The sequence below is a fragment of the Hemitrygon akajei genome, chromosome 11 (assembly GCF_048418815.1).
Source record: "Hemitrygon akajei chromosome 11, sHemAka1.3, whole genome shotgun sequence".
NCBI lineage: Eukaryota > Metazoa > Chordata > Chondrichthyes > Myliobatiformes > Dasyatidae > Hemitrygon > Hemitrygon akajei.
The window spans coordinates 87,277,277-87,299,008 of NC_133134.1; the positions used below are offsets into that span (position 1 = coordinate 87,277,277).

A 21,732-nucleotide genomic window follows, 5' to 3' on the forward strand; every position below is an offset into this window, starting at 1 on the left:
GTGTGAAGGGAGTTTCACTCTGTGTCTGACCCGGGGAGTGTGTGATGGGACAGAAGGAGTTTCACTCTGTGTCTGACCCCGGGAGTGTGTGATAGGACGGTGTAGAGGGAGTTTCACTCTGTGTCTGACCCGGGGAGTGTGTGATCGGACAAAAGGAGTTTCACTCTGTATCTGACCCTGGGAGTGTGTGATCGGACAGAAGGAGTTTCACTCTGTATCTGACCCTGGGAGTGTGTGAGTTTCACTCTGTGTGTGACCCAGGGAGTGTGTGATGGGACGAAATGGAGGGAGTTTCACTGTGTGTGATGGGACAGTACTGTAGACACTCTGTGTCTGACCCGGGGAGTGTGTGATGGGATGGTGTGGAGGGAGTTTCACTCTGTGTCTGACCCCGGGAGTGTGTGATGGGATGGTGTAGAGGGAGCTTCATTCAGTGTCTGACCCCGGGAGTGTATGATGGGATGGTGTAGAGGGAGCTTCACTCTGTGTCTGACCCCGGGAGTATTGATGGGATGGTGTGGAGGGAGTTTCACTCTGTCTGACCCCGGGAGTGTGTGATGGGACAGTACTGTAGACACTCTGTGTCTGACCCGGGGAGTGTGTGATGGGATGGTGTGGAGGGAGTTTCACTCTGTGTGTGACCCCGGGAGTGTGTGATGGGACGATATGGAGGGAGTTTCACTCTGTGTGTGATGGGACAGTACTGTAGACACTCTGTGTCTGACCCCGGGAGTGTGTGATAGGACGGTGTAGAGGGAGTTTCACTCTGTGTCTGACCCCGGGAGTATGTGATGGGACGATATGGAGGGAGTTTCACTCTGTCTGACCCCGGGAGTGTGTGATGGGACAGTACTGTAGACACTCTGTGTCTGACCCGGGGAGTGTGTGATGGGATGGTGTGGAGGGCGTTTCACTCTGTGTGTGATGGGACAGTACTGTAGACACTCTGTGTCTGACCCCGGGAGTGTGTGATGGGACGGTGTAGAGGGAGTTTCACTCTGTGTCTGACCCTGGGAGTGTGTGATGGGACGATATGGAGGGAGTTTCACTCTGTCTGACCCCGGGAGTGTGTGATGGGACAGTACTGTAGACACTCTGTGTCTGACCCGGGGAGTGTGTGATAGGATGGTGTGGAGGGAGTTTCACTCTGTGTGTGATGGGACAGCGTGGAGAAAACTGCACTCTGTTTAACCTCTGAGTGACTGATAGGACAGAGGGTATTTCACTCAGTATCTTACCCCAGGAATGTATGATGGGACGTGCAGGAGATTTTAAGTTGTTTATGAACCTTCCTCTGATACATCCTCCGGTTGGCCCTGTGTGCACTCCCTGATCTAAGCTGTGCCTCTCTCCCCAGGGTAGCCACTGTTCTGAGGTGTGCCCACTGTGGACCTACGGACAGAACTGCTCCTTCACATGTCGTTGTCAGAATGCTGCCTTCTGTTCGCCTGTGGACGGGAGTTGCCACTGTCTATCAGGTGATGAGAGCTCTGGGCTGAGCGGAGAGGAGGGGTCCTCTCTTTGGTTGGGATCTGCGGAGGCCGAGGGTGAAGGAGGGCAGCGGAGTTTGGGGTGTTCCTGGTTCCCAACATGATTAGCAGGAGTCTTGTTTCAGCATACACCCACATCTGGGTCTTGCCACTTGAGGCAGTGTGCAGCCAAAAAGCCTGTGACATTCCTCTAGTTGATCAGGAAGTGAAAGGAATGTGACATGTCCCCGCTGATTCTGACCAATTTTTATCATGGAGGCCTTGTCTTTCGGTATATTTAAAGCAGAGATTGATAGGTTCTTGACTAGTAAGTTCGTAAATGGTTATGGTGCAAAGACAGATAAATGGGGTTGAGAAGGATAGCTAATCAGCATGATGGAATGGCAAGATGAGATTTGCTGGTCTGAATGGCCTAATTCTGCTCCTATATCTTATGGCTTTGTAGAAAGCACCCTATCCAGGTGTATCATGCCTTGGTACGGTTACTGCTCTGCGCCTGCCCACAGGAAATAGCAGGAAGTTATGGTCATACAGTAACTCAGCTCATCATGAAAACCAGCTTCCTCTCCATGGACTCTGTCTACACCTCACTGCCTCAGTCAGCATAATCAAAAGCCCCATGAACCCCAGGCATTCTCTTCTCTCCGCCCACCCCTCCCCACTGGCCCTGGGAGTACATCCTTTCAAACTACTACAGTATGCACCACCAGCTTCTGTCCAGCTCAATAATGGACTTCTACTTCCACAGTCTACCTTGTGATGACCTTGCACCTTGTTGTCTGCCTGCACTGCACTTTCTCAGCAGCTGTGACACTTCATTCTGTGTTGTTTTACTTGTTCTACCTCAGTGCACTGTGTGATGATCTGATCTGAACAAACAGTGTGCAAGACAAAATCCTTTCACTGTGTCTCAGTACCTGTGACAACAATAAACCAATTCCTATTTCTCAGATGCTGGCAATGTTGCCCCTTCAGAGTCAGGATCAAGTTTGTAACTTGTTCTTTTATGGAAGCAGCATAGTGCAAGATGTGAAAATTACAACGAAGAGTGATAAATAGAGCAAAAGAGTAATAGCAAAGTAGTGTTCTGAAATCAGATGGGAAGGCGAAGAAACTTTAAATAAAATGTTTTACTAAGCTCCCCCCAGGCTCAGGAGGATGTTCTGTCAGTGGGCCATAAAGACCAATGAAGCTGGAAAAATGGAAAACATAGAAACCCTACTGCACAATACTGGCCCTTCGGCCCACAAAGCTGTGCCAAACATGTCCCTACCTTAGAAATTACTAGGCTTACCTATAACCCTCTATTTTACTAAGCTCTAGGGACCTATCTAAAAGTCTCATAAAAGACCCTATTGTATCCGCCTCCACCACTGTTGCTGGCAGCCCATTCCACACACTCACCACTCTCTGAGTAAAAAACTTACCCCTGACATCTCCTCTGTACCTACTCCCCAGCACCTTAAACTTGTGTCCTCTTGTGGCAACCATTTCAGCCCTGGGTAAAAGCCTCTGACTATCCACACGATCAATGCCTCTCATCATCTTGTACACCTCTATCAGGTCACCTCTCATCCTCCGTCGCTCCAAGGTGAAAAGGCCGAGTTCACTCAACCTGTTTTCATAATGCATGCTCCCCAATCCAGACAAAATCCTTGTAAATCTCCTCTGCGCCCTTTCTATGGTTTCCACATCCTTCCTGTAGTGAGGTGACCAGAACTGAGCACAGTACTCTAAGTGGGGTCTGACCAGGGTCCTATATAGCTGCAACATTACCTCTCAGCTCCTAAATTCAATTCCATGATTGTTGAAAGCCAATACATGGTATGCCTTTTTAACCACAGAGTCAACCTGCACAGCTGCTTTGACATCATATGGACTGGGACCCCAAGATCCCTCTGATCCTCCACACTGCAAGAGTCTTACCATTAATACTATATTCTGCCATTGTGTTTGACCTACCACAATGAACCACTTCACACTTATCTGGGTTGAACAGGCCTTTTGGTCCATCTGGTCCATGCTGGCCACAGTCAACGTGCTCCATCCATCAGTACCATGACTTCCTGCCCTGGCCTTTTGCCTGCAACACAGGCAACTCTTGCCGAATCTTGTGCCGGGGATTTTAGTGGGGGTGGAAGAACATGTTCTGGAGGTGGGGTCAGGCAGAGATACGTTCAGGACCACTCTCTGATAATGCTGTGCCTCTGCCATCCCACAGGATGGACGGGGTGGGACTGCACCGTGCCCTGTGACGGCAGCCACTGTAACAACACCTGTCTCTGTGCTAATGGAGCTACCTGCCACCCTGAGGATAGAACCTGTACCTGCAGCCCAGGGTGGCATGGGCCCAGGTGTGAGGAGCCATGCCCGGTGAGTAGGGGAGAGGGGAGAGCCCTAGGGTGGGGAGGGAGGGTAGTTGGGAAAGTGGGCCCGTGGTGGTGAGGGAAGAGAGCTGGGTATGTGGAGGGAGGGAGAGCCTGGATGTGGGGAGTGGAGAGACCAGGGGTTGGGAGGGGTGGGAGTGTGGAGAGAGGCTGAGGGTGAGGGAGGGGAGAGAGGCCAGGAGGTGGGGGAAGGACTGATAGGGGAGAGATGAAGGGTGAATGGATAGTGGCCTGGGGTGGGGAAGGAGAAAGCCCCAGGTGTGGACAGAGGGATAAGTGTGGGATCTCTTAGCTGATTGGTTGCCTGGCTCAGAGGCCACAGATGGGACGGCTAGTCCACAAACCATCACGGTGGGGCGGGGGCATCCGGAGCTGGGACTGTGCCGAGATCCCGGGTGTGACGGCAGAGGGGTTTTGACCATGTTCCTGATTTCTTCCAGCCCCACCGGTTCGGTCCAGACTGCGCCTTCGAGTGCCGCTGTCTGAACGGAGGCCGTTGCCACTGGGAGAATGGAAACTGCCTGTGCGCGCCGGGCTACAGTGGTCCGAACTGCCAGCACCGTAAGTAACCACTGCAAACCCTTACCCCATGGCTTGGGGAGAGTCAGGGCCTGACTCAGAGCTTGGTCCTGACCACCTCCAGGCCGAGACCTCCGTCACCACCATTGGGTCATACTGCTCCCCTGTTTCCACCACATTCGCCACCCCCCCATCACTCCTCTGAGCCCCCATCCTCCTGCCACTTGACTTCCCCGAACCTCCTCTCTCCTCTGACCCCCTCAAATGCTCCCTTACCCCAGCCCCAGCCATGTCTTCACCATTCCTTCTGACCTTACCCTCTCTGTTCTGTCCACAGCAAGGAGCTAACCTTTGTCCCCTTCACCTCCATGAGTTCTGCACGCACCATGATGCCAAGCTCATCTTCATCTTCGAGCCTACTTTCTTGACAAGGATTCCAGCCCCTCCACTGATAACCTTAAGATCATAGGATTATAGGAGCAGAATTAGGCCATTTGGCCCATCTGATCTGCTCTGCCATTTCATCATGGCTGATCCAATTTTCCTCTCAGCCCCAATCCCCTGCCTTCTCCCCATATCCCTTCATGCCCTGAATAATCAAGAATCTATCAACCTCTGCCTTAAATATACATAAATATTTGACCTCCACAGCTGCCTGTGGCAAAGAATTCTGCAGATTCACCACCCTCTGGCTAAAGAAATTCCTCCTCATCTCCATTCTAAAAGGATGCCCCTATATGCTGAGGCTGTGTCCTTCGGATTTAGACTCTCCCACCAGAGGAAGCATCCTCTCCACTTCCACTCTATCAAGGACTTCACCATTCGATAGGTTTCAATGAGGTTCTCAATCTTCTGAATTCTGGTAAATACAGTCCCAAAGCAATCAAACACTCTTCATATGACAAGCCATTCAATCCTGGAATCATTTTCCTGAACCTCCTTTGAACCCCCTCCAGTTTCAGCACATCCTTTCTAAGATAAGGGGCCCAAAACTGCTCACAATATTCCAAGTGAGGCCTCACCAGTGCTTTATAAAATCTCAAAATACATCCTTTTATATTCTAGTCCTCTCGAAATGAATGCTAACATTGCAGTTTCCTTCCTCACACAGATTCAACCTGCAAGTTAACCTTTAGGGACTCCTGCACAAGGACTCCCAAGTCCCTTTGCACCACAGTTTTTTGCATTTTCTCTCCACTTTGCACATTGTCAACCCTTTCCCTTCCTCTACCAAAGTGCATGACCATACACTTCCTGACACTGTGTTCCATCTGCCACTTCTTTACCCATTCTCCGAATCTAAGTCCTTCTGTAGCCTCTCTACTTCCTCAAAACTATCTGCCCCCCCCCCACCTATCTTCATATCATCTGCAGACTTTGGAACAATGCAATCAATTTCATCATCCGAATCATTAACATACAATGTAAAAAGAGTCGGTCCCAACACAGACACCTGTGGAACACCACTAGTCACTGGCAGTCAACCAGAAAAGGCTCCCTTTATTCCCACTCTTTGCCTCCTGCCAATCAGCCACTGCTTTCCCCATGCTAGAATCTTTCCTGTAATACCATGACCTCATAGTTTGTTAAGCAGCCTCATGCGTGGCACCTTGTCAAAGGGCTTCTGAAAATTCAAGTGCACCAAATCAACGCATTCTCCTTTGTCTCTCCTGCTTGTTATTTCTTCAACGTATTCCAACAGATTTGTCAGGCAAGATTTTCCCTTGAGGAACCCATGCTGGCTACGGCCTATTTCAACATGCGTCAACAAGCACCCTGAGACCTCATCCTTAATAATTGAATATCTTCTAACTGAGATCAGACTAACTGGCCTATAGTCTCCTTTCTTCTGCCTCTGTCCCTTCTTAAAGAGTATAATGACATTTGCAATTTTCCAGTCTTCCGGAACCATTCCAGAATCTGGTGATTCTTGAAAGTTCATTACTACTGCCTCCACAATCTCTTCAGACACCTCTTTCAGAACACCATCTGGTCCAGGTGACTTACCTACCATCAGACCTTTCAGTTTCCCAAGAATCTTCTCTCTAATTATGATAACCACACATTTCATACCCCCTGACTTTCGGAACCATACTGCTAATGATTCCACAGAGAAGACTGATGCAAAATATTTATTCAGTTCATCCGCCATTTCGTGTCCCTCATTACTACCTCTCCAACTTTGTTTTCCAGCAGTTCAATATCCACTCTCACCTCTCTTTTATACTTTATGTATCTGAAGAAACTTTTGGTATCCTCTTTAATATTATTGGCTTGCTTACTTTTGTATTCCATCCTTCCCTTAATGACTTTTTAAGTTGGAATTTAAAAGCTTCCCAATCCTCTAACTTCCCACTAATTTTTGCTGTAACCCCTAATCCCATCTTCCGCTTTCTTCATCTTCTTGGACCCCCTGCTCTGGATCCTTTTCATCTCTAACTGCTGACAAGATATTAACGTCTTGTCCTTACCACTCCAGCCTCGCTCACTCTGAACACACTGCCATCCACTTCTACCACTCTTTGCACCAATCCCAGTCCTGAGGAGGGACCGTGGCCCATGATGTCGGCTGTTTATTCCCCTCCATACATGCTGCTTGACCTTCTGATCATTTTGTGTGTGTGTTGACTGTGGTATGGTGGGTATACCTGCTGCCCTCCAGTCCTAGAGATCTGGGTTCAATTCCAACCACTGCCACTGTGTGTATGTGTGGAGTTTGCACATTCTCCCTATGACAGTATGGGTTTTTCCTTCAACTCCGATTTCATAGAATAGTACAGAAGAGGAAGAGATCCTTCAGCCCATCGTGTGTTCTGACCATGGTGCTGTACAATGTCCATCTCCCTCTATTCTCTGCACATTCACATGCCTTTTAAGCACCTCTGTGGTATCTGCCTTCAGCAGCACACTGCAAGCACCTGCCACTCCCTGTCGGGGAACAAAATCGCCCCACACACCACCTTTGAACGTTCCCCCTCACACTGTTAAATATATGCTGTCTGATATTAGACATTTTCACCCTGGGGAATAGATGCTATCCACTCTGCCTCTCATAATCCTTCCTCAGCTTTTGCTGCTCCAGAGAGAACAGCCCAAGTTTCTCCTTATAGCTCCTGCCCTCTAATCCAGGCAGCATCCTGGCGAACATCTCCTGCAACTTCTCAAAAGCCCCCTCAAGCTGCCTGCAAGATGTACAGCTCGGGTAGGGCGCGGCTCTCCCCACGGTCCTGGGTCCAACGTTTGTTCCCCACATGGGGGAGATTTGGGACCACCTTAGTGAAGGGAAGTGGGAGGGCAGAAGCCAGTTTCTGCCTTGGGGTGGGGGATGTATTGAGATGTGCGGCCTCATGTCTTCTCCGGCCTCCCGTCAGATCAGCCGGGAAATAATTCCAGTAAGATCACCCCAGGTCCTTCAGCAGATGGACTGTCACTTGGGGCCACGATCAGCATCGTGATCCTGCTAGCTGTGGTTGTCTTCCTGCTCTCTTTCTTCATCTGCTTGAGACACAAGTACGGAGGGAAAGCTACCAGACTGCCTCCAGTGACCTACACAGCAGCCGTGGGGATGAGCAACGGAGAGTACGTCTTACCAGGTGAATGTGGGGCAGAGCGGGGAGCGTGGTCTCAATATCACACACTAACCTAGTAAATCTTCCTCCAGGCCCATGTAGAGCCCTGGTTCATATTTTTACTGTTATGCTGTATGTATTTCATTTCGGGCAGTTCTGTAGGAGCACTCTAGCCTGTTTTCAGCTTGTTTGGGTTACTGTTGAAGATAAGGGATGAGAAATGTGTGCCATCCAGGATGGTGGGATTAAGGGGAGGTTTCTCTGGTGAGGGACATGAAGGTTGGGCTTGGGGCTTTTATTTGAGAGGAGATGAAGAGAGAAGACGCTAGGGAGAACTGGTCATAGCAGACGATCCGGTGGGAGACCCGTTTTTTCGAGATGGATTGCGAGCGATGTTGGGAGGTGGAGTGTGTTTTCACGTTGACCGAGGGCCCAGCGCGTGAGTGACAGAGAAGTTCAAGATGAGCTCCAACTTGTGCATATTTGACTGTTTAATTACAATGGGCCCTTTTCTTTTTGTTATTCTTTACTAACCCTTTAGTTAAGATTCATAAATATTGTTCCTTTAATTGTATGCGGTGTACTATCAGTTATTGCATGGCAATAATTTATAACAGAGGCAAATTACACAGCATCCACACAAACCGAAGTTTGGGTAAGATCGAGCGTGCTTTGATCTCATGGGTTTGGTGGGGCCGGAGGTTGTCTTCCTTAGAGTTACAGACTAGGAAACCAGGGGGTTTCACACTCAACCCCAGGATCAGACACAGAGTGAAACTCCCTCCACACCGTCCCATCACACACTCCCAGGGTCAGACACAGAGTGAAACTCCCTCCACACCGCACCATCACACTCTCCCGGGGTCAGACACGGAGTGAAACTCCCTCCACACCGTCCCATCACACACTCCCGGGGTCAGACACGGAGTGAAACTCCCTCCACACCGTCCCATCACACACTCCCGGGGTCAGACACGGAGTGAAGCTCCCTCCACACCGTCCCATCACACACTCCCGGGGTCAGACACGGAGTGAAGCTCCCTCCACACCGTCCCATCACACACTCCCGGGGTCAGACACGGAGTGAAGCTCCCTCCACACCGTCCCATCACACACTCCCGGGGTCAGACACGGAGTGAAACTCCCTCCACACCGTCCCATCACACACTCCCGGGGTCAGACACGGAGTGAAACTCCCTCCACACCGTCCCATCACACACGCCCGGGGTCAGACACGGAGTGAAGCTCCCTCCACACCGTCCCATCACACACGCCCGGGGTCAGACACGGAGTGAAACTCCCTCCACACCGTCCCATCACACACTCCCGGGGTCAGACACGGAGTGAAGCTCCCTCCACACCGTCCCATCACACACTCCCGGGGTCAGACACAGAGTGAAACTCCCTCCACACCGTCCCATCACACACTCCCGGGGTCAGACACAGAGTGAAACTCCCTCCACACCGTCCCATCACACACTCCTGGGGTCAGACACAGAGTGAAACTCCCTCCACACCGTCCCATCACACACTCCCGGGGTCAGACACAGAGTGAAACTCCCTCCACACCGTCCCATCATAAGTTCCCAGGGCCAGACACAAGAGCTGCAACATTTGGGAGGCGTTAGCAGGAGACTGGAAAGGTCAGTGGGGGTTAGTGAGATGGAGGTGGCATTTAACCACCCTCCTGGGGTTGTCTGGGGATGGGACACATCAGTGACAAGGGAGCATCACCCATTGCAGAGGTTGAGAAATTTGTGGATATCCAGAGAGTTTCGATAAGGACCCAGGCATCAGGGCCATATGGAGGGCTAATGTAGGTGGGACTAGGTTGCAACATACTGACAAGGACAGGAAACAGACCTTTTGGTGACGTGGTCACCCATGGGATCTGTGTTGAAACTATCAACATCGATAATATGGCTGAGGGGGAGCTATATATAACGTCTTTCACAGAGCCTGGGCTCTGGGGCAGGGAGAATGTGTCCATTGGGGAGGATGCAAAGGGTATCCAAAGTGAGTTAATATAAGGTTGATTTTATTGTCATATGCACAGGTCCATTTACATACAGGTCCAAAGAAAAACTTGTTTGCAATAGCATCAAAGCCACATAATGCATTGTTTGGATAAGCAGCGTTCACAAGAAAAACATATTTTAAACATAAAATATACTGAAATTTCCAAGAGAGAACCACTTATCAATGAAACTGGCATTGTTTTAAGTGGTCAGAGTATTACTGTACTGTGGCAGTGATTGCTGGCTGGCTCAAGAACTGAATGGTAGCTGTTCCTGAACCTGGTGGGGTGGGACCTGAGGCCTCTGTACCTCTTACCCAATGGTAGCTGTGAGAAGATGGCATGGCCCAGATGGAGGGGGTCTTTGAAGGTGGGCTTTGCCCCCTTGAGGTAGCGCCTCTTGTCAGGATCTTGGGGCTCCAATCCCATAGCTCCCTGAAAGTGGCTGCACAAGTTCATCGGGTGGTAAAGGAGGCATATGGCTTTGCTTGTCATTATTAGTCAAGGAACTCAGCGCAAGAGTCAAGAAGTAATGTTGCAGTTTTATAAAACTCTGGTTGCATTACATGTGGAGAATTACATTCAGTTCGGGTTGCCCCATTAGAGGAAGGATGGGGAAGCTTTGGGAGCAGAGGAGGTTCACCAGGATGAGCTATAGGGAGAAGTGAGAGAGACTGTGACTGTTTCCTTTGGTGTGGTGTAGGCTGAGAGGAGAGTATTTTAAAATTATGAGAGGTACACATAGACTAGTGAGTCAGTCTACTTTCCATGGTAGGAATGTAAAAACCAGAGTAGGTGAGAGGCAGAAGGCTTAAGAGAAATGTGTGGGGCAAGTTTTTTGTTAAACAGAGTGGTGGGTGGCTGGAATGTGTGGCTAAGTTGTTAGAGGGGAAGATAGAGGCAATCAAGAGTCTCTTAGACAGATAGATGTGCAGGGAATGGGACATTGTGTAGCCAGAAAGGGTAAGTTTAGTTAGAATTAGCAAATGATGGGCTGAAGGGCCTGTTTTGTGGTGTGCTGTGTCTTGCCCTGATCTAAATGAACATTGTTCCCCTCTCTCCTTAGACGTGCCACAAAGTAACATCCATTACTATGCCAACCCCAGCTACCACACCCTGCCACAGCGACCACCCCTCCCTGAGCTACCCAACAACAGGAACGGCACCATAAAGGTAAGGTCTCCCTCACTGGCTGTGCTGGGCCAGTGGGAGTGCTGAGAAGATCAGAGTCACTGTGTTCTGACTAGATGGTCCATTGGTACGAGCCAGGGTGGTCAGTTGTGACACACTGAGAGTAGAGCGGAAACTTCTACATTCAGAGACGAGCAAATCCCGGTTGAGCTGAACAGACCAAAACTCAGTCAACACACCCTGTCAAATCCTGGGGCTCGGGCTTCCACACCGCCTGTTTGTGGCTCGTCAGGACCCCTCGTTCCCAGGGGCAGTCAAAGTAAATTTATTATCAAAGTACTTGTATGTCACTATACATAAACAAAGACTGACGTTAGCCAATGTGCAAATGAGGACAAATAGTGTAAATTAATAATGAGAACATGAGTTGTCGAGTCCTTGAAAGTCCGATTCAGCCAGCAACAATGATGACATCAGCAAACTTAAATACGGCTTTGTAGCCAACTTGGTCACACCTTCATGGATATAAAGCATATAGAGCCGCTGGAGCAACAGTACTGATGCTGATGGTGAAGATGTTGTTTCCATTTCATACTAACTGGTGCTATCAGTGACAAAATCAAGGATCCAGTTGCACAGGCAGGTATCGAGGCCCAGCTCTTGGAGCTTAGTGATGAGTTTCAAGGGGATGATAGTATTGAATGCTGAGCTGTAGTCAATGAAGAGCATCCTGATGTATGCATCTTCATTGTCCAGTTGTTCCAGACCTGACTGAAGAGCCAATGAAATGACATTGACCTGCTGTGATGGTAGGCAAATTGAAGCAGACCCAGGCCACGCTAGGAGTTGATATGCTTCATGACCAATCTCTCAAAGCACTTCATCACAGTGGACAAACGTGCTACTGGATGACCGTTACCATTTCATCTTGGGTGCTGGTATGATTGAAGGCTGTTGCTCCTGAAGGGTGCTCTCACATTGACCTCAGAGACTCAAATCACAGGTTCATCGCCGGCTGCAGGAACTACTGAGGGTGCCTCCATGGTCAGTCAAAGTGAGCATAGAATACATTGAACACATCTGGGAGCAAAATTTATCCTTTATGTCACGGTTTTACTTTGTAGGAGGTGATGCCATTCACAGCTGTCAAACATCCTTCTGTGATTCAAGTTTCGTGCAGAAGTGCCACTTTGCATGTGAGATAACTTTTGGAGATCATACCTGGACCTCTCATAATTTCCGTAATTGTCAGACCTGAAGCCCTCAATCTAGACTGTGAATCCAGGTCTTCGGGTTGAGGAAGACGGAATGATTTTGTGGTGACACAGTCATACACAAGTGCATTTATAAAATCCTTCACAACTGTGATGTATTCATTCAGGTCCTCGGAGTCCTTGAACATTGTCCAGTTCACTGACTCAAGGCTGTCCCATAGCTGTTCCCCTGCCTCCCAGGACACTTCTTTGTTGTCCTTACCTCAGGCAGGAATTCTTGATGGTAGTGTCAAGTGTATTGGGTCCTCAGGTTCTGCAGCTGATGATAGTTGGCAAAGATTTCTTTAAGGCAGCCTGATGAAAGCCTTCAGCAAAGGATGTGAAAGGCATCAGGTTAGGCCGTTTCTTGTTTGTTAACCAACGGTTTCAGTGAAATACTTTGGGAGGGGAAATGGGTCGGGCTGTTCCTAAGGGATAGAGCTGGGACAGAGTAGAAGAGATTGGGACTAACACTGACAGTCGCTGGACTTTTTCACCAGAACTCTGTGTCCTTGGTATGCCCCACCCACTCACTGTCCTGCCTGCTTCCCACCCCCCAACAGAAGACCAACAACCAGCTGTTCCGGAGCAAGAACAACCTGGAGGTGGAGGGTCCTGGGCCACTGCTGGACTGTAATGCCACCTTGCCTGCTGACTGGAAGCACAGTCCCAAACACAAGGAGCTGGGTAAGGCCACAAAGTGAAATCCCCGTGCCCGAGTCTACGTCCAGCATCCTTACCCCTCCCTGTCTGCGGCCAAGCACACACACCACTGACCCACAAAGGGTCTGCTGGCCGATCTGTGCTGAGGGTGGGTTCAGTGGGTCTGTGCCCTCAAGGAGAACGTAATTGGTGTGGGCCAATGGTCCTCGTTGAATCCCCACCCTTCCCAATTTCTGCCTTCTCCTCCCTCTGTCCCACATCCCCCCTCCCACCAGTACAAACCCTCCATCTGTCCATAACCCATCCCTACTCTGCCCTCCATTATTTCCCTGTTCCCCAGTCTCCTGCTGTCTCATGCACAGTGTCAAAGATTGGAACTGAACCAGTGATTCTGGAGCTGGGGTGGTGTGGGTGACAACCTCAGAGCCAGTGGGATGTTTAGTCTGCAAGCTGTGGGTTGATGTGTCACACTTTGTAAGGAGGTTAGAGTTGAAGCTCAGAGATGGAAGACTGTACTTACAGACTCTTTTCTCCCTCCCAAACCCCTCAATCCCTTGACTCTCTACCCATGTTCTTTACTCCTCTATCTGCTTCCTTGCTGAGTTTGTTCTCTCTACCATCCCCTCCTCACTACACCACTGTCCACACCCACTCAATCTGCCCTCTCCTCCATCTCCCCCCATCCCCTCTCTGCACTCTGTCCACAGGCGTGTGTCCAATGGACAGGAGCTACAGTTGCAGCAACAGTCTCCCCAAGTACAGCAACACAGGTAGTGACATTCCCCCGCACCCCCTTCACCATCCCACCCGTTCAGTCCCCTCCCCACCCGCTCAGTTTCTCCACCCCCCCACCTCCCCATCCACCCAGTCCTTCCTCCCAGAACTTTTCTGGACTCGTCCTCTCCCACTCGGGTACCGCCATTCCCCCAACCACTCGGTGTTGGTGACCCTGCCCTGTACCCCCAGTACTCTCAGCTTCTGGGCCCGGAGTCGGCTCCAACGACGGGTCGGTGAGCAGCGGGGAGAATGTCTACGCCACCATCCAGGACCTGCCCTCGCTGGAGGGGAAACTCCCCGAGTGCAGCTACGTGGAGATGGGGTCGCGAGGTGGACACGATGAGTCATACGTTGAGAACCGAGCCAAAACTGAGGATGGAAGGGAGAAGGCCAGTGGAGGTGAGGGGAATGGAAAGGTGTGGAATGGAGTGAGCAGAGATGGTGGAGAGTGAAAGGGAAGGGGGAGGGGGGAATGGTGACGGGGAGGGGGAGTGGAAAGTGGGGAGGAGGAAGGGGAGGGGGAGAAAGAGGGAGAGGAAGAAGAAGGGAAGACGGGAGAGAGAGGAAGGGGAAAGAGGAGGGAGTTGGGACAGGAAATAGGGAACTATGATGGAGCGGGGTAAGCGATGGGGGGAGCGGGGGAGAACTGGTCTCACCACTGCCTGCACAACTGGAGTCCTCCTTCTCTCGTTGTTCCCTTCATATTACCTTTCCCTTGCTCTCCTTCCCATTCCATCACACCCTTCCTATCCCCTCCCCTACTCCATCTCACTCAACCCACCACCCCTCCCCTATCCCTCCACCCCACTCCACCCCTCCCCTATCCCTCCACCCCTCCCCCACCACCAATCCACTCCACCCCTCCCCTATCCCTCCACCCCTCCCCCACCACCACCCCACTCCACCCCTCCCCCACCACCAATCCACTCCACCCCTCCCCTATCCCACCACCCCACTCCACCCCTCCCCTATCCCTCCACCCCTCCCCCACCACCAATCCACTCCACCCCTCCCCTATCCCACCACCCCACTCCATCCCTTCCCTCCCTTTCCTCTCCCTTCTCTATCCCCCTTTCTCCTCTACAACCCCCTTCTTCACTCAACTACCCTACTTCCACCTTCTCTTCTTCTAACCTCTCCCCACCCCTTTTCACCTCTTCTGCCGCTACCCTTCATCATCTCCCTTCCTCTCTGACCCCTTCTCCCCACCCCTCCCAACCACTTCTTGCCTCCCCTTCTACACCCTTCACCCCATCCCAACCAGCTCCTCTCCCCTTTTCTCCCCTCCTCCCATTTCCCCTCCCTTCTCCTTCACCACCTCCTCTCCTCCCCACTCACTTTCTAATCTCTTCTCTCCTCCCCCTTCTAAGTCTTCACCCGCTCCGCTCCCTTGGTCCCTCTCCCTTCTCCTGCAACCATTGTAACTCCTCCCAAACCAATCCTCTATGCTTAACCCTCCCCTATTCCTCTTCTTACACATCTCTCTCCCTCCTCCTTCCCCCTCTCCCTTCTTTTTCCCTTCCCCTCCTCTTTTTACCCTTGCCCTTCCAACCACACTACTCCCCCACCCACTCTCCCTTCCCTCTTCTAACCCCTCTCACTCCTCCGCTTCCCCATCCATACCCTCCTTCCTTCCCCCTCCTCTCCAGTCCTAACTTCCTTTCTTCCCCTTGTCCCCTCCACTTCACCCACTCCCCTTCAACTTCTCCACTTTTAACCTCACCCCTCCCATCCTCCCAGTCTCCTGTCCAACCTCTTCTCCCTCTTCACTCACCTCATTCCCTTTCCCTCACCTGACCCTGAACCCTCCCTCCCATATTCTGTCCCCTTGCTGTCTCCCTATCCCCCTCAAAATCCCTTTCTCCTTGTCCCCCATCTCCCTCTCCCGTCTTCCTAAATCCCTACCCCATTCCTCTTTATCCACTATCCCCGTCTGCTCCCTCTGCCTTCACCCTATCCCTACCCCTCCACGGGCAGGTGGGATTCGATCAGAAATCTTTCCTTGACCCGTGTTTTCCCTTTTCTCCGCCCAGGGCCATCTGTGCGAGGAGAGATCGTTCCGGTGTCCCGGGACAACCCCGGCCACTATTCCTGGCCCAGGAACAGCCACATCCCCAGCCACTACGACCTTCCCACCAGCCACCCCCATTGCCCCTCCCCACGTCAGCAGAGGTAGAGTCTGGGAGGGGACGGACTGGGGCAACCCCAGCGCTACCTGCTCATTGCCCCTCGGCCGCGTCACTCAAGTACTGAAACCATCATTTGCCGGCCACTGTTCCCTGGATCTGAGGAGCCGCCGACGGACCTATCTCCCCAAATATCTGCCAAATATTTCCGAGCTGGTTACTAGGCTGCTGTCCAATGTCGCAGCGAGGGGTGACCCAATGGCTGGAATTGTGGGGAATTCCCTCGGGCTGAGGACGGCATTTCCATTCAACGGAGAACGGGACAAACGCACGTCATAAGGAAATGCAGGACACTGGGGAATGCGGGCCACTGGGTAACTAACACAGGACAGAAGAAAACGCCGGCCACTGGGTAACGCAAACGGCCAGCGGGGACAGAGTGCGATTAAAATGCACCCCCCCCCCTCCGCAAGCACGCAGACTGTGTGGGGTGGGGGCGGTGGAAATGACGGAAAACGCAGGCTGCAACATAGATCACGGGGAAACAGGGCACGCAAACCTGAGCAGGGTTGTTAATGCGGCCCAAGTGCAGATGTTTGATTCCGCTCATGAATTGCGGGTTTATTGTTGGGCGGGGATGGGAAGGTACGTTTGCTTGGCTCCCGTTGGATAGTATCGTCACTTCGTGGGAGGGGTGGTACTGAGGGAGCGCCTCGCTGTGGGAGGGGCGGTACTGAGGGAGCACCTCGCTGTGGGAGGGGCAATACTGGGGAAACGTCAGCGTGGGAGGGGCAGTGCTGAGGGAGGGAACATCGCACCATGAGAGGGGCTGAATTGTCATCTTCCGTGGTGTATTGAATTATTGTCAGTGCTGATGCCACGACACTAGTGATTTTCCTTCTGTTACTGCTCCGAGCCCTGACTCGAGTTGGAACCGTGACAGTATGTAACTAAACGCTTCCAGCCTACTTCTCGATTCCTGTGTGATGAGATGGGGTGTGGTCCGGCCTGCGGCCTCAAACCCAACTCTCACAATAAGGTTTATAAGCACCGATGTATATGTCAAAATTACCGAAAATGAATAAATAGTGCGAGAAAAAAATAGAATAACTGGGTAATGTTCCTGGGTTCATGGACCGTGCGGAAAACTGGTGGCCGAGGGGAAGAATCGTTGAGGCTCCTGTATCTCCTCCCAAAGTGGGCATGTCCCCAGTGGCTGGGGTTCTTCAGAAATCACCTTCACGAAGATGGTGAACTTCCCAGCTGGAAAACAGCTTTGGAACAGTTTAAAACCATCCTTGCTTTCTTCTTACCCTTTCTTTTCTCCTCACCTGTCCCTTCTCCTTCCCTTTCTCGCGTGGTCCACTGTTCTCTCCAATCTGATTCCTTCCCCTTCAGCCCTTTACCTTTCCTACCTGTCACCGCACAGCTTGTCACTTCATTCCCTTTTACCGTCCGCCCCAGGTGGGCTTCTCCGACCAGTTTCTATCTTGTTCTCTTCCTTTCAAATCCCGAAACTTCCAGTTTACTCCCTCCACAGATGCTGCCTGATCTGTGTTCCTCCAGCATTCTTCGGAACACAACTCTGTCGTATTTATTCCAACCTGGAGAATATCCTGGGAAATGTGGTCTTTTGGCGGGCGGCTCCAGACCATGGATCCCACCGTCCCGAACTTCGGATCCAACGACCCCGGACGCCTTAGGACTGCGAAGTACGCGGCCTCTAGCTCCGGGTCCAGCTCGGACTCAGCCGTCACCACGTCCCGGCTGAGACCCTCCTCGCTGCCGCTGGGCCCCCGGACCAGCACTCTGCAATGCTGGTCTCTCAGGCTGCCCTGTCATCTCTTGGGTAGTCGGACCCTACACCTTCCTCCCATCCTCTTTTCCCTGAGCACCCCAACCCTTACCTTTGTCCCCCCCCCCCACTTCTCCCGTACCTCAGAGTCCTACGATGCCAAACTCTTCAGTTGCCTCGCCTCCGAGTGTCCTTACCGCACACTGCTCGTTTCTACCTCCTGCCCCACGGGACTCGTGTGTGCATACCTCGACTCCATTCTTTCCCTCTTGCTTCAATCCCTTCCAACTTACATCCACAACACTTCTCATGCTCGCTCTCCTCAATGATTTTCAATTTCCTAGCCCTGACCGTGGATGTCCAGTCCCTATACACTTATAGGCACCATCAAGGAGACCTTAAGGTTCTCCACTGAATCTCAACAAAAGACATCCTGCCCATTCACCCCTTCCCTCGCCTCAATTCAGGGCCCCAGTCTTTCCAGCTGAGGCAACACTTAACTTGCAAATCAGTCAGGGCGTCTATTGGTGAGACCTGACGTAATTGGGGACTCTGCTTTGTTGAGCACCTCTGCTCCATCAGCTAAGATCGGAATTTCCCGGTGGACAAATATTTTAATTCCTATCCCCATTTGTGCATTGGCATGTCAGTCCTCAGCCTCCTCTTCTGCCACAATCAGGCTACTCTCAAGGAGGAGTAATACCCTATATCTGTCTGGGTAACCTCCAAACTGATGGCATGAACGTTGATTCCTCATTGTTTCCCCCTCCCCTTCCCTCTTATTTTCCACTCTGGTCACTTACCTCTTCTCAACTGCCTATCGCCTCCCCGTTGCCTTTCCTTCTTCCCGTTCTCCCACAGTCCACTCTCCTCTATCAGATTCCTTCTTCTCCAGCCCTTTACCTTTTCCATCCACCTGGCTTCATCTATCACCTTGCTATCCTCCTTCTGCCCCCACCCAACCTTTTTTTATTCTGGCCCCTTTCCCCTTCTTTTCCAGTCCTGTAGAAGGGTCATGGCCTGAAACATTGACTGTTTGCAAGACCGTATAGACCATAAGACTTAGGAGCAGAATTAGGCCATTTGGCCCATTGAGTTTGTTCTGCCACTCAATCATGGCTGATCCTTTTTTCCCCTCCTCAGCCCCATTCCCCGGCCTTCTCTCTATAACCTTTGACACTACATCCAATCAAGAACCTATCAAGCTCCACCTTAAATACACCCAATGACCTGGCCTCCCTAGCTGCCAGTGGTAACAAATTCCACAAGTTCACCACCCGTTAGCTAAAGAAATTTCTCTGCATCTCTATTTTAAATGGACACCCCTCTACCCCAAGGCTGAGCCCTCTTGGACTAGACACTCCCACCATGGGAACCATCCTTTCTGCATCTACTCTGTCTAAGCCTTTCAACATTCGAAAGGTTTCAATGAGATCTAAATTCCAGCAGATACAGAACCAGAGCCATCAACCATTCCTCGTATGATAATCCTTTCATTCCTAGAATCATCCTTGTGAACCTCCTCTGAACCCTCTCCAATGCCAACACATCCTTTCTTAGATAAGGAGTACAAAACTATTCTTAAGGTGAGGCCTCACCAGAACCTCTTGAAATTAATGCCAACATTGTATTTGCCTTCCTCACCACCGACACAACCTGTAAGTTAACCTTCAGGGACTCCAAAGTGCCTTTGCATCTCATTTTTGTTTGATTTTTCTCCCCATTTAGATTATGGTCAGCCCATTTATTTCTACTACCAAACTGCATGAGCATGCATTTTCTAACATTGTATTTCATTTGCCACTTTCTTGACCATTCTCCTAATCTAAGTCCTTCTGCAGCCTTCCTGTTTCCTCAACACTACCTGCCCTTCCACTAATCTTCATATCATTTGCAACAAAGCCATCTATTCCATCATCTAAATCATTTATATATAGCACAAAAACAAATGTTCTCAACACTGACACCTGTGAACACCTCTAGTCACTGGCAGCCAACCAGAAAAGAATCCTTTTATTCCCACTCACTGCCTCCTATCAATCAGCCAATCCTCTAACCATGCCAGCAACTTTCCTGTAATACCATGGGCTCTTAACTTGGTAAGCAGCTTCTTGTGTGGCACCATTTCAAAGGCCTTCTTAAAGTCCAAATATACAACATCTACTGCATCCCCTTTATCTATCCTACTTGGAATTATTTGAGGAGGTTACAATAAGTTCGTTAGGCAAGATTTTCCCTTAAGGAAACCAAGCTGACTTTATCCTATCTTGCCCTGTGTTACCAAGTACTCCACAACCTCATCCTTGTCTCCAACCACTGAGGTTAACTAGTCTGCAATTTCCTTTCTGCTACCTTCCTCCTTTCTTAAAATAGTGGAGTGACATTCGCAATTTTTCAGCCATCTGGCATCATGCCAGAGCCCAAAGATTCTTCAAATGCCACCATAATCTCTAACACAACCTCTTTCCGAGCCCTAGGGTGCAGTTCATCTGGTCTGGGTAACTTACGCACCTTTAGTTCTTTCAGCTTTTTGAGCACCTACTCCCTTATAATAGCAACTTCACTCACTTCTCTTCCCTCGCACCCTTCAACATCTGGCACACTGCTAGTGTCTTCCACAGTGAAGACTGATGCAAAATACTCATTTAGTTCATCTGCTATCTCCTTGTCCCCTGTTATTTCTTCAGCTTCATTTTCTAGAGGTCCTGTATCCACTCTCATCTCTTATTTCTATATTCTTGCAAAATCTTTTTCCATCCACCTTGATATCATTTGCTAGCTTGCTTTTGTATTTCATATTTCCCTCCTGATTCTTTTAGTTACTTTCTATAGGTTTTTAAAATGCTTCCCAACCATCCATCTTCCTGCTAATTTTTGCTTTGTTGTATGCCCTCTCTTTTGCTTTTACTTCCCTTGTCAGTTACGGTTGTACTATTTTGTCATTTACGTTGGAATACATCCATCTTTGTTTTTTGAATACATCAATCCTGCACTTCCATATTTTCCCCAGAAACTCACGCCATTGCTGCTCTGCTGTCATCCCTGCCAGCATCTCCTTCTAGCTTACTTTGGGCAACTCTTCTCTCAAACCACTGTAATTTCCCTTACTCCACTGAAATACTGCTGCATCAACTTTACTTTCTCTCTGTCAAATTTTAACCATATTGTAATCATTACCTCTCAAGGGTTCCTTTACCTTAAGTTGCTTAATCATCTCCAGGTTCACTACATAACACCCAATAGCTGATCAGTAGGCTCAATGACAAACCGCTCTAACAAGCCATTTCATAGGCATTCAACAAATTCACTCTTGAGATCCTTTACCAACCCAATCTACGTTGAGATCTCCATGACTATCATCGTGCCCTTTTGATAGGACTATCAAAATTGTAATCGGAAAATTGTACAGATTGTAATCTGTAGTCCACATCCCAGCTACTGTTTGGAGATCTGTGTATAACTGCCATTAGGATTCTCTTACCCTTGCAGTTTCTTAACTCAATCCACAATGATTCAACATCTTCCAGTCCTATGTCACAGCTTTCTGATGATTTGATGCCATTCTTTACCAGCAGAGCCACACCGCCCCCTCTGCCCATCCTCACATTCCTCCGATGTGATGTGTAATCTTAAACTTTCAGCTCCTAACTACAACCATCCTTCAGCCATAATTCAGTGATGGCCACAACATCATACCTGACAATCTGTAAAGGCGAACAAGATCATCCACCTTATTTCTCATTCTCTGTGTATTGAGATAAAACACTTTGAATGCTGCACTTGCCACCCTTTTGGATTCTGCATCCCTAATGCACTGATACTCACCCTGCTGGCTGCAATTTTGTCCTATCATCTGCCTGCCCTTCCTGACTGTATGCTATCTGTTTTTTTTTTAAAAAGCATCTGACCTATCCTGAGTCTCTTCACTCCAGTTCCCATCTCCCTGAAAAATGAGTTTTAAACCCTCCCCAACAGCTCTGACAAACTTGCCCGCAAGAATATCGG

The 21,732-nt window shown here is 50.1% G+C and overlaps 1 protein-coding gene across 7 annotated transcripts in view; it reads left to right on the plus strand.

Annotated features, from left to right (window-relative positions):
• LOC140735816 (uncharacterized) overlaps window positions 1–17,042 on the plus strand; it is a 160,174-nt gene extending 143,132 nt beyond the window's left edge. For 3 of the 7 annotated variants that reach the window (XM_073061326.1, XM_073061321.1, XM_073061322.1), the window contains 9 exons: window positions 1,358–1,478; window positions 3,712–3,863; window positions 4,318–4,438; window positions 7,768–7,989; window positions 11,049–11,155; window positions 12,930–13,053; window positions 13,737–13,799; window positions 13,996–14,205; window positions 15,840–17,042. In XM_073061326.1, coding sequence (XP_072917427.1) covers window positions 1,358–1,478; window positions 3,712–3,863; window positions 4,318–4,438; window positions 7,768–7,989; window positions 11,049–11,155; window positions 12,930–13,053; window positions 13,737–13,799; window positions 13,996–14,205; window positions 15,840–15,982 — 1,263 coding nt within the window. In that variant the 3' untranslated portion in view covers window positions 15,983–17,042. Of the gene's footprint in view, window positions 1–1,357; window positions 1,479–3,711; window positions 3,864–4,317; window positions 4,439–7,767; window positions 7,990–11,048; window positions 11,156–12,929; window positions 13,054–13,736; window positions 13,800–13,995; window positions 14,206–15,839 lie in introns of those variants that run through there. The other 4 variants (XM_073061323.1, XM_073061324.1, XM_073061325.1 and 1 more) reach the window with 4 other exon arrangements.
• Window positions 17,043–21,732: the final 4,690 nt, after the last annotated feature.